This window comes from Rhea americana, unplaced genomic scaffold (genome assembly GCF_003343005.1).
Source record: "Rhea americana isolate MKP2758 unplaced genomic scaffold, rheAme1 scaffold_69, whole genome shotgun sequence".
NCBI classification, from domain to species: Eukaryota; Metazoa; Chordata; class Aves; order Rheiformes; family Rheidae; genus Rhea; species Rhea americana.
Genome location: NW_028186856.1, coordinates 4,284,134 through 4,295,317, shown reverse-complemented (window position 1 = coordinate 4,295,317; position 11,184 = coordinate 4,284,134). Strand labels below are relative to the sequence as shown.

General features: G+C 45.8%; 4 protein-coding genes across 4 annotated transcripts in view; 2 read left to right on the top strand and 2 right to left on the bottom strand.

Moving 5' to 3' along the window:
* LOC146586473 (uncharacterized) overlaps positions 1 to 2,084 on the top strand; it is a 4,211-nt gene extending 2,127 nt beyond the window's left edge. Inside the window, exon 2 of the mRNA XM_085321306.1 lies at positions 2,056 to 2,084. Within this exon, the coding sequence (XP_085177432.1) occupies positions 2,056 to 2,084 (29 nt within the window). The remainder of the gene's footprint in view (positions 1 to 2,055) is intronic.
* Positions 2,085 to 3,860: 1,776 nt separating this feature from the next.
* LOC146586472 (histone H2B 1/2/3/4/6) lies at positions 3,861 to 4,598 on the top strand. Its single transcript, XM_085321385.1, has one exon. The coding sequence runs from the start codon at positions 3,901 to 3,903 to the stop codon at positions 4,279 to 4,281; it is 381 nt and encodes a 126-aa protein (XP_085177511.1). The 5' UTR covers positions 3,861 to 3,900; the 3' UTR covers positions 4,282 to 4,598.
* Positions 4,599 to 5,586: 988 nt separating this feature from the next.
* LOC146586471 (histone H1) lies at positions 5,587 to 6,339 on the bottom strand. The gene has a single exon (XM_085321382.1). The coding sequence runs from the start codon at positions 6,308 to 6,310 to the stop codon at positions 5,654 to 5,656; it is 657 nt and encodes a 218-aa protein (XP_085177508.1). The 5' UTR covers positions 6,311 to 6,339; the 3' UTR covers positions 5,587 to 5,653.
* Positions 6,340 to 8,071: 1,732 nt separating this feature from the next.
* LOC146586470 (histone H2A type 2-C) lies at positions 8,072 to 8,794 on the bottom strand. The gene has a single exon (XM_085321340.1). It carries the CDS (start codon positions 8,745 to 8,747, stop codon positions 8,358 to 8,360), a length of 390 nt encoding a protein of 129 aa, XP_085177466.1. The 5' UTR covers positions 8,748 to 8,794; the 3' UTR covers positions 8,072 to 8,357.
* Between the last annotated feature and the right edge of the window lie 2,390 nt (positions 8,795 to 11,184).

Sequence of the window (11,184 nt, the reverse complement as noted above, 5' to 3'; positions counted from 1 at the left end):
CGGTCGCTAGTCTGCAGCAAAATCTGGCCAATGGGGGCGCGCGGCCGGGAGCGCCTCTGCCCCGCCCCCCGCGGAGCGGCCCGGCCCCGCCCCTCCCCGCGCCGCCATTTCGTGTCGCTCAAACAAAGGCTCTGGAGGGGGGCAGGGGGGAGGGGTGGGGAAGCGGAGCCTCGGCTCCTCCATCTTTTTATAAAGAGGCTTAATAAGGTGATTAATTTGTCATTTCTTTTTTTTTTCTTTTTTTTTGCGTTAGCGTGTTTTTTTTCTGGGTTAGCTCCTTTGTATCACCTGATGTGAATCTGAAACATTAATTAGCCTTGTTTTGTTAACTGGAGTGAGGTTCCTGTAAAGAAAGTCCTCTGCATGTCAATACAACAAGTACATGCAAATTAATTTTCCAGGTTACTTGAAATTCTTTAGCAATTTGGTGTGTATATGTACATTTTCAGCCACACTTACCTGACATACATTCTGTTGATACATAAAATGTTATAATTTGCCAAAATAATCACGTCGAGTAAACAGCTGTGATTCACCATTAATATATTTGGAATAACCTTAATGCCCTCTGCTTAATGTGTCATGTTGGTGGTTTCATTGTTCTAGGACTTTTCCTTGGGACCTCTCCTTGGTTCTTTTCCCTGTTTTCCACACAGTGCAATACAGTCAACTAAAATGAAATGAAGTTCAGAAATCGAGATAAATCACCTAGCATCCATTCTAATAGTTTTTAAACTTTTTTTCCTCCTCTATTTACTTGTCTTGGATGACTTCTTCCCCTCCTAGGAGCCTTTGGCCTCAGCGGTGTACTCGGTGAGCCAAAGCTAATGTACAGAGGGTTCACTTTTCCTTATAAGATACATGGTTCTCCAGCAGTCCCTTTATCACAGAAAAAAATGTCTTTTTGTTGCATCCTAGGAACTATAGCTGGAGGATTTGACTGAATTGATGACAGCTGCCAGTCTGTAAGACAAGGTGCTCTCCTGCAGGAAACACCACCAGGGAAAGACAGTGCCTCACAAGTCAATATGTTTAGCACTTTGAAGTGGTCTGGTGACTGAGTCAAGTTTGAGACTCCTGAGTTGCACTGGAGCTGCTATTGAAGCCTTTCCTCTGTTCTCTGCCTTCAAACTCCAGCTTCCAAACTGGAAAGGTTTATTTCTATCGGATACTCCAAGGCCTTGGTCAATCACTAGCATCTCCATTGTTTTTAAAGCGGGATAGAAGACATTAACAACTTCCCATCCACTTCCTTTCATGAACCAGTTCATTTTTTATAGAGTATCAATCACTTAATGAATACATGATTTCTCTGTTCCTATAGCCTGATCATGCCAACAATGCAATAATCGCAGCTCCTCTACCATSACTTCTAAAGTTTTATCTTTCCTTCTTTTCCTTCACAGACATGTACTATCTTCTCCTAGCTCCCTCCTGCCCCCATTATTTTGCTTGCAGCCCTCTCTATTTCTTCCCTAACTACTTCCTTAAGTAATACATCTGAATGACCTGGCCTGCAGTTTTATGCTGGTTTTTCAGTTGACAGGCTAAAACCAAGCAGTAGCTGTTCAGGTCATATCAGTCCCCTTTACTCAGGGGAGGGTCTAACCTGGATTTGTTCCTACTCCTTATCTGATCTTCACGAAAACTATTGGAACTGAGTGTCTCTCAGACCTAGGTCATCTGACACTTTTGTCTGGGACTGAGCAGCAGACTCAAAGGATAGTGTTTGTCTGAAAAAAAATGGTTTGCTTGGAAAACGCACGCACACATACACATACCCACCCACACACACCCCTCTGTTTCTTGTCCCCCAAATTTACTCCTAGATCAGGACCTATGGATTTTAATGTTGCTGAGTTTGTCCAACACCATTCTGTTTTCTCTTTCACGGTAGTATAACATGAGCAACAGCCTTTTTCTGCTACTGAGGCAAAATTAAGGAGCCCAGGCCGCACTGTCCAGAGTGCTGTGTAAAGTCCCAGACTTTCATAGGTGTTTCTGAGAAGAACTGCCATTGCTAAGGAGAGGTTTCTCTGTGGACCACTGTTGCAGGTAAAACTCATTCCAAAAGGAAGCTGTAAGGGTCACAACAAATGCAGGGATTGTTAAATGCTTAGAAGATGGAGCAACCCATGCTTCTCCTCTTGTCTTGCTGAGAAACAGAGAACTATGTCTCTAGGCCTCTCTAAGAGGCAAATGCAGCTCCTGCCTGCCTTTTCTGGCTCTGCCCAAGATGGTCCAGAGGTCAGTGGCAGTCATGGGGGAGGCAGGGCAAACGAAAGTGGCTGAACACCCACCCTGTTCCCCGAGCCTACTGGGAGGAGGAAAGGGGGTGTTAAAGTGGAGAGCCTGAGCATCAGGGATGCAGCATGAAGCTGCTCTCCCTAGCAGGGTGGCTGCTCTTGTGTCTCCCCAGCTTAGGTGCTCAGCACAGCAGGGACACTTGCTGATAAGCCTTACTCACAGTGAAGGTGAAAATTCTCACCATGCCCTCTACCTTCCTTCAGACTGCAGTATTTTGGATGGGAAGCTGTGAAAGGGAAAAAAAAAAAAGGAAAAAGAAAAAAAAACTCTCAAACATATGAATAGTCTGATGAGAGAAGGAGATCTTTTTAATTCTTTGCATCAAGATCTCTTGCACTATCATTTCTCATATTATTTGCTTGAGCACTTGGTCTTATTGTGACTTTAAATTACATTTACACTTCCTGGATAGGATTCTTCTCCCCATGCCATCTGTCCCTTTGAAATCAAGGAAGTCTGTAAACTCTGAATGGTCTTTAAGGGCTGCAAAAGAATATAGCACCATTATAGCATTAGCTATGTGATGTCAAGTTATCCAGTTCAAACTTCATGCTATTAACAAATTCATAATTGTTGTTGTATAACAAGCCACAAGGCATTGTCAATTATACCCATAAACACACATTTGTCTAAACATAGAGGGTAACACTCCACCAAAGAACATTTATTCTTCCATCGTATCAGAAAAAAATCAAAACTCTTTATATTGTTAAATCATTTTAGTCTTTTAAACAATTGCATTTTAATTAACATTCATTAAAATTTAATTTTAATTAGCAAGAAAACAGATTGAATAGCTGATTCATGATAAATTCTCAATTCAATTTAAAAGCACGTTCTATTTTTATTATGAAGACTATTTTGCTTTCTACTTAAAACTCTTCCAATATTTATTACATCTAAAAATGTCAGCATACTTTCTTTCAATTCACTAATGACATCACAATTTTCATCTCATTTTGTGTCCTGGAAGACAGACTATGTACATGCGAGCCAGAAGAATCTGTTTCAGATGCTATTAACAATGATTAGTATCGCAAAGCCTGAGTAACTTTGGAGTTATGTTTTTTTCTCTATTATATTTAAAGCAAGATTGCTATAAATTGCAAGCTATTATATAAAATATATAAATGTATATGTATTTATACTTAATAGAAAACCAAACTAGCAACTTTCTCGAGCTGTATTTGGAGAAAATTACGATAATCACTCTATATATGTACACATTTGTCTCCTTAGCCAAGTAGACGGCCCCGCGTCCAGACGGGCGTGTGCACCCCGGCGGACTTGCGGACCAGACACCCTTGAGCCAGCTACAGAAACCCCACGACGATCCCTGCCACCGAACCTTAAGCGATCGAAAGACTTCGTTCTGATTGGCTAACACGATTAGAACTGTTAGCCAATAGTAACATGGAATTTGCAATGGCCCAATCGCAAAGTGTTTTGTACGAGAAGTGACGTCACTAACACCGCTGTCCAGTAGAAACGCCGATAGTGGAGCCTGCAGATTTGCATAAGGCCCCTATAAATAGGGGAGTAGTCGCGTCAGCAGGCACTCCGGTGCTTCTGCGGAATCTGGGAGTTCTGAAAATGCCTGAGCCAGCGAAATCGGCGCCCGCGCCCAAGAAGGGCTCCAAGAAGGCGGTGACCAAGACGCAGAAGAAGGGCGACAAGAAGCGCAAGAAGAGCCGCAAGGAGAGCTACTCYATCTACGTGTACAAGGTGCTGAAGCAGGTGCACCCGGACACGGGCATCTCCTCCAAGGCCATGGGCATCATGAACTCCTTCGTCAACGACATCTTCGAGCGCATCGCCGGCGAGGCGTCGCGCCTGGCGCACTACAACAAGCGCTCGACCATCACGTCGCGGGAGATCCAGACGGCCGTGCGGCTGCTGCTGCCCGGCGAGCTGGCCAAGCACGCCGTGTCCGAGGGCACCAAGGCTGTCACCAAGTACACCAGCTCCAAGTAGAGCGTCTTCGGAACGTCAGTTTTAACCCAAAGGCTCTTTTAAGAGCCACCTATTTTTTCAAATAGAAGGGCTGTGTTACTTTATTGCTCGTGTAAGGTATGTAAACAACTTTTCGTCTGTAGATAACAGGAACGTAAGTACTCTGGTAGTTCAGCAGTTAAAATGTAGCTGTTTAAAAGTTCAGAAAGCTTTCAACTCTGAACTACATAAATGTAACAATTTATACTAAACATTGGTCTACATTTAGCTACTTTACTACCGATTCTGAGCTTGATTCTTGTGGCTAAGTGAAAAATAAAAGTTATTTTTATTCTTAATGTTTGTCACCTGTTCTATTTTGCGAATTTAGAAGTTTTGAGGATAGATTTTAATCTAGAAATTCCCTGTAGTAAGTGGTCTACTCACTCAGAAAGCGGTTGCAGACGTTTTTCTTTCACTGAGGTGTACCATAATACTCATTTATTCTAATGAAGTAGCTGTCAGTATTCGAAAACTTGGAGGTACAGGAAAAACCTTCTTTGCGAATTCTCTTTCCACCTTGAAATGCTAGTGCTCGAAGTCTAAGTGCCGGTTCTCTAGTATGTTCCCAGCGTGAACCTAGGTGTAATCTGATGGAGGCTAGGCGGTGGCGAGGGAAGGGGAGGAGGGAGTAGAAAGATATGAGTCTGGGGACACAGAACTTCCTGGCGCACCTCTTAAGTATGAAAAGAAGTTTTACCTGAGGAAGCTATGCTGCCGGATAGGGGTTTCTCTGCTGGCTAAAGGCAGAGCTGGGTGACTGCGCTTTCCCCCCGCGCCTGTCCCGCTCGAGCGGAAGGCGCTTGCTCCGCGCGAAGGGGGAGGAGAACAGGCACAGACAGGGGGAGGGTGAAGAGGGAATAAGGGGCGGGGCTGCAGCTACTACGTAGAGGAGGGGCGGGGCTGGGCGGCAGGAGCAGACCAATCCGAGGTCAGCGCGGGAGTTTTAAACTCCCCCGGGTGTCCCAGGGACTGAGAACTCGCTGTGGCGGGGGGCTCCGGCAGCTCCTCAGTGCCGCGCCCCCCCCCCCCCCCGCGGCAGACATCGTGACCTATCGCACACATAAGAGACTGCCGAGAAATTCAAGTGGAGGAGGGGCTGGGGAAGCGCCGCTATCACAAGCTCTTGGCTTACACGTAGTAAACAAAACACTTTCTGGAAATCCTCGCATCGCACACAAGCTGTAGCTGAAAACGCCTTTTTTTATTGGCGTACATCTCCCTCTTTAAGTACCTTTATTTTGAGGCTGCAGTAACTGCAGTGTTTCAGCTCTTTTTAAGATAAAGTGGGTGGCTCTTAAAAGAGCCTTTGGGTTTATTTGAATGAATAGACTCTAATTTTTTTCAAGTCGTTTTACTTCTTCTTGGGCGCTGCCTTCTTTGCCTTGGCCGCTTTAGGCTTGGTCGCCTTGGGCTTGGCAGCCTTCGGCTTCACTGTCTTTGCCTTGGCCGGGCTCTTTGCTGCCTTCTTAGGGCGGCCAGCCTTAGCTGCCTTCTTAGGGCTTTTAGCTGGTTTCTTAGCCGCGGCGGCCGCCGGCTTCTTGGCTTTCTTGGGGCTCTTCTTCACTGCCGCTGCCTTCTTGGGCTTYTTGGCAGTGCTCGCAGGCTTCTTGGCTGCCGGCTTCTTGGGCTTGGCTGCCGGCTTCTTCTTGGTTGCTTTCTCTTTGGTCTCGCCTGGCTTCTTATTCAGTTTGAAAGAACCAGAGGCGCCGGTGCCCTTGGTCTGCACCAGGGTGCCCTTGCTGACGAGGCTCTTGAGCCCCAGCTTGATGCGGCTGTTGTTCTTCTCCACATCGTAGCCGCCGGCCGCCAGCGCCTTCTTGAGGGCGGCCAGGGAGAGCCCCTTGCGCTCCTTGGAAGCGGACACGGCCTTGGTGATCAGCTCGGTGACGCTGGGGCCCGAGGGCTTGCGGGCTTTGGAGCCGCCAGCCGCCTTCTTCGGCTTCTTGGCGGCGGCTTTTGCCCCGGGAGCGGAGACGGCGGGAGCGGCAACAGGCGCGGTCTCCGACATAGTGGCGGGCGTCGTCCACGAATCAGGGGAAACCACTGGGCCTGGAGCAAGTCAGCGGCCTCGTATTTATAGAGACGAGCCGCGCGCTGATTGGTGCGTTGCAGAGCCCGCCCCGCTGCACGGCAGAAAGGTCCCTTCTCCCCGCTCATTTTGTGTTTCTTAGGAATCAAAAAAGCGTGTTTTTTCCAGAATTTCTGCCACCGAATCACCCCAATTCGCAGCGGCGTGAAAAGGAAAGACTGCTTTTCCGCTCGGCAAAGTTTCTCTTCGAAGAGGCAAACGGTGAGTTAAAAAAGAGTCGATAAACCCCGAGTCCTGGACCTGGATAGACCTCGRGAGACAGAAACTTTTGTTTTTCCTTCTAAATAAAATCTGCGACGTGGACAACTAAATTTCCAGACTAATGAATTATTATTCTTTAAAGGGTCTTCTCTAAATCTGGACTGAAAACCATGAATTTGAACCGATATTTTAATCGCAAATTGATTTCAAAGAGAAGGAAGTAACACAGGCTCATCTTGAGCACTGAATATGGATTAGAAATTAGCTTCTTTGTCCAAAATCCCTTACCCCTTTAAAAATAATTAAAATAAACTAAAATAGTGCATTATGTAAAAGGGCAGAAAGCAGATTAAAGACCTGTGAAGGACTATTTTTGTCCTAGGAGGAGATGACTTTTTAAAGTAGATCAGTTAGCACTATGTTGCTCTGTGTGCACAATGCAGACATGGTCACCTATTGCTGTGTTACAGAAGCATTAATTATTTTAATATATTAGGTCACATCAGAATTTCACACTGTTTTCACTACAGATAATAATCAATACCCTAACACTTTATATTCAGCAGTGTTTTTATTTTGATCCAGTTCAGCTGGTGAAAATCTGAGTCATCTTTATATAAAGAGACACTGCTGTAAAAGATTTTCCATGCATCTACACCATAAAACTTTACCAACTTATCATTTTGGTTTCTCTTTTTAAAGCAGAATGCTAAATATTATATTCATGCTGTACAGTGCTTATTTGCTGCATTGGAAGTAAGGTATAAAGTAGCGTATTTAACTCTGAAGTATCTATTATTCTAAAATGACTGACTGCTAGGAATAGGGAAAGCCTTCCAATATGCTTTATGAAAACCACATTTGAACCATTTTAAAACAAATACAGTTTATTTCTCATAGCATAGACGACTAAAAAAGTTATTCTATATTTTATTATAGCCTGGTTTTTGTTTTTGTTTTTACAAAGGCCGACAGAAAATTGCTCTTTTCCCCTTGCTACTGTGAGTGTTAATGGTGCTACAATTTCATGTTCTAGAGCTGTTAAAATGTGGTTATTGTCCTATAATCACTATCTTCATACCTGTTCCGGCATCTTTGTTATTATGTTCAGTGCCATATAGCATTTCATCAAAAGTGGAAAATCCTTTCTATCTTAAATTGTCTGTCATTACAAATCATTCTTAAATTGCAAACTCCAGAGAGAGAATGGATGAGATAGCTCAAAGCAAAGAGTAAACTGTATTAATAGTTCTGAAAGCCTGTTGCTACCAGAAAATGATAAAATCCATAGCTCAGAATTTGTTTAGGGGTGGGCAGGGTTGTTCTGAATGTCATTAATGATTCCTTTCAATTTGCCATAGGATTAAGTTGAAAAAGATTGCTGCATGCATGACTCTTTCTTGCAGCAGTATTCAACACTGTCTCATTCCCACCAGAGCAAAGTAATTTCTTTAACACAGCACAGGCTTTTTTTTTTTTTTTGTTATTTTGTGTGTGTGTGCATGTGCATTCCTCAAAGGCTAACTTGCATAATTTCCATTGGGTTTTGAATCCTATTAATGTTTTGCTTTTTGTTTTTTTGTTTATAAGCTGGACACTTGAACACTTTTCTGACAACAGAAACAACACACTTTTTTGTTTTTCTTTTTTTTTGTTTGTTTGTTTGTTTGTTTGTAAGTTCTACAGCTCCTTTTATGATCTAGTGGGTGGCTCTAAAAAGAGCCTTTGGGTTACTTCTGAGGTGGAAATGCTTCCCTGCTGCGTTTTACTTGCTCTTGGCCTTGTGACTCTCCGTCTTCTTGGGCAGCAGCACCGCCTGGATGTTGGGCAGCACGCCRCCCTGCGCGATCGTCACCTTGCCCAGCAGCTTGTTGAGCTCCTCGTCGTTGCGGATGGCCAGCTGCAGGTGCCGCGGGATGATGCGCGTCTTCTTGTTGTCGCGCGCCGCGTTGCCCGCCAGCTCCAGGATCTCGGCCGTCAGGTACTCCAGCACGGCCGCCAGGTACACGGGGGCGCCGGCRCCCACCCGCTCCGCGTAGTTGCCCTTGCGCAGCAGCCGGTGCACGCGGCCCACGGGGAACTGGAGGCCGGCCCGCGACGAGCGCGACTTGGCCTTGGCCCGCGCCTTCCCGCCTTGTTTCCCGCGGCCAGACATAATTCCCAGCGCTCCCGCACGGTAACCTCCGCCCAAACCAATGTGAAATCAGCATTCCCCGCCCCGTGCCTGGCCCCTTTTATAGCTTCCCTGCGCGGCGCGGCGTGCTTCCCGATTGGCTGCACCGCGCCTTCGCTCGGCGCGTCCAATGGCGCTGCGGATCCAAATCCACCCAATGGGGGAACGGGCGGCTGCCCCGGCCCCTGCGCAGCCCGCGCGCGCCTGGGGCGAGCGGCAACGCGCACACTCTCCGCGGGGCGGGGCGGGGCGGGGGAGGAGGATGGGGGCGGTGCAACCCCCTCCCCCCGCCCCGTCCGGATCCGCTCCGCTCGTGACAGCGCCCCGCCCTCCCCGGCCACCGGCCCTCGCGGCGGGGGCGGCGACGCCATCTTGGTGGCGGGAGGGTCACGGCCCGCAGGAGGTGAGTGGGGATCTGCGACCGGCTCGGAGGACACAGTGCGCTGCTGAAGCCAGTCCCATCGTTTTGGAGATTATCCTACCATTCACCCATACCTAGCGCTTCAGAAATTCTGGTAGAATATCAGAAAGACACTTTTTTTAATACCGAAATACACAGGTTTCTTTTGGAAGGTCAAAAGAAACAACTTTTGCAATCCAGCCTGAGATGTATATGATGCCTGACATAAACATGTAATAGAACTTTTTTTTTTTTTTTTTTTTTTTTTTTTTTTTTTTCCCAGAAACAAACCATGGAAACAGTACTGTAGTCAAGTATTGCGATGTTATTTTGGGGCCTATTCAGGAAAGCATTAGAAGTACCAGCTTCAACACTTTTGCTTCCCCAGGATTTCAGATGGCTGTCTGGTACAGGCTGGTGCTGTTTCATGGACAAAAAGATTCTTGTTCATTTTTCCTTCCCCTTTGTTCTAAGTTGTGTGGTTTCTCCGTTCCCTGACATCTCTCCATCTCTAGTCTATTTCCAGCAAGGACAGGCACTATCCTTGCCTAAGCCAACCAACAAGTCCACGCTCTGGAATCAGCCACAGCCCTCTGCCGTCCCCAGCGCTGCGCTGCCTTTTCCTCCTGCTTTCCCGCAGCTCGGGCTTCTGCTCTCGTGGTTAACCCCTCAGGGCAGCGTCCGAGCGCGTTGGCGGCCCGCAACGTTGCTGCCTTTGTTCCTGTTCTCGTTCCTTGATGCTGTTACAGTCAAACCTGCGGTTCCTGTACCACATCTCAGCTCTTGTGATACGGATATCATAAAATCATTTTGAAGTGAGCAGTGTGGATGCCAAAAACTGCTGCTTTCATGAGAACCAGCGTTGCCAATACAACAAAGGCAAAACACCCATTCCCACCAGGCCGATTCATAGTAGGTGTTCCCCCCCCCCCCCCAAAAAAAATCAATTAAATTCTTCTTTCCGAGAGGTTATAATAATAGGAATTTTGGGCTAAACTGTTCCGTGTATTTCAGCAAGAGTATCCTAAACAAAGCAAAAGACCTCTGCAGCACACACATGAATTACTGACACAGCTTGTTTATTTCTGGGCAACCAAGATCAGCTCCCCATTTGGAAAAAATCTAATAACCTTCAGGAAGCATCTTTCATCGGCAGCATCATTCAATGATTTATTATACCAAATTCACTTCCATCTTTGTCCAGGCACTGACTCCTTGGGCAAGTCACATTCTTGGTGCCTCAGATTCCCCTGTCCCCCCAGCCTACTTCCCAGCACAGCCATTACTTCTATTGCAGCTAGCACCCAGAGCCACAGATGAAAGATGTTACCACAAAATCCAGGCAGTCTTAGAGAGAAGAATCCCAAAGCTTTGTATGAGCACACTACAAAAATGAGATACAATCAACTTACGAAGTGGCATAGCTGTAAGATATATATTCCTTTATGCAGCTGACAAAGACCAAGCACAAAATAAAGCAAGCTTTTCCCAGCTAAACCAGACTGAGTTTGTGTTGCCAATTGTCTAGGGCCCTTTCTCTCTTTGTAGAGAAGATGGCATAACAGAGCTGTGTCTATGACCAGTGCAAACATGACATAATTTCCAAAGGCTGTGTCAAAATACAGACTAAAAGCTGTTTTTAAATGCAACACGCTTTCTAATTTTCTTTTGATATTTCTATTTAAACACTAGAAATTTATTCTATTCTTCCTCAGTAAATAAACTAACAGTAAGAAATATATATGTATTTCACACGCTTTCTTATTAAATCTTTTTCTGCCTGGTCTCAGAATTCTGAGTCACAGCACAGTACAAATACAAGGGAGCATTTCTTGTATTCTCTTGACAGAAGTACAAGCGCTAAACCTTATGTAACTCAGCAAATGCTGAGCTGAAGCAAAGTTCATTCACCAGTTTTCGTTGAAGGACTCCAACCATCCAGAGTCATTACGAGAGCACAAAAATCCGTATGTGGATAAATGGAAACATTCATCTAGATGATTCAAGTAATGTCAGTTT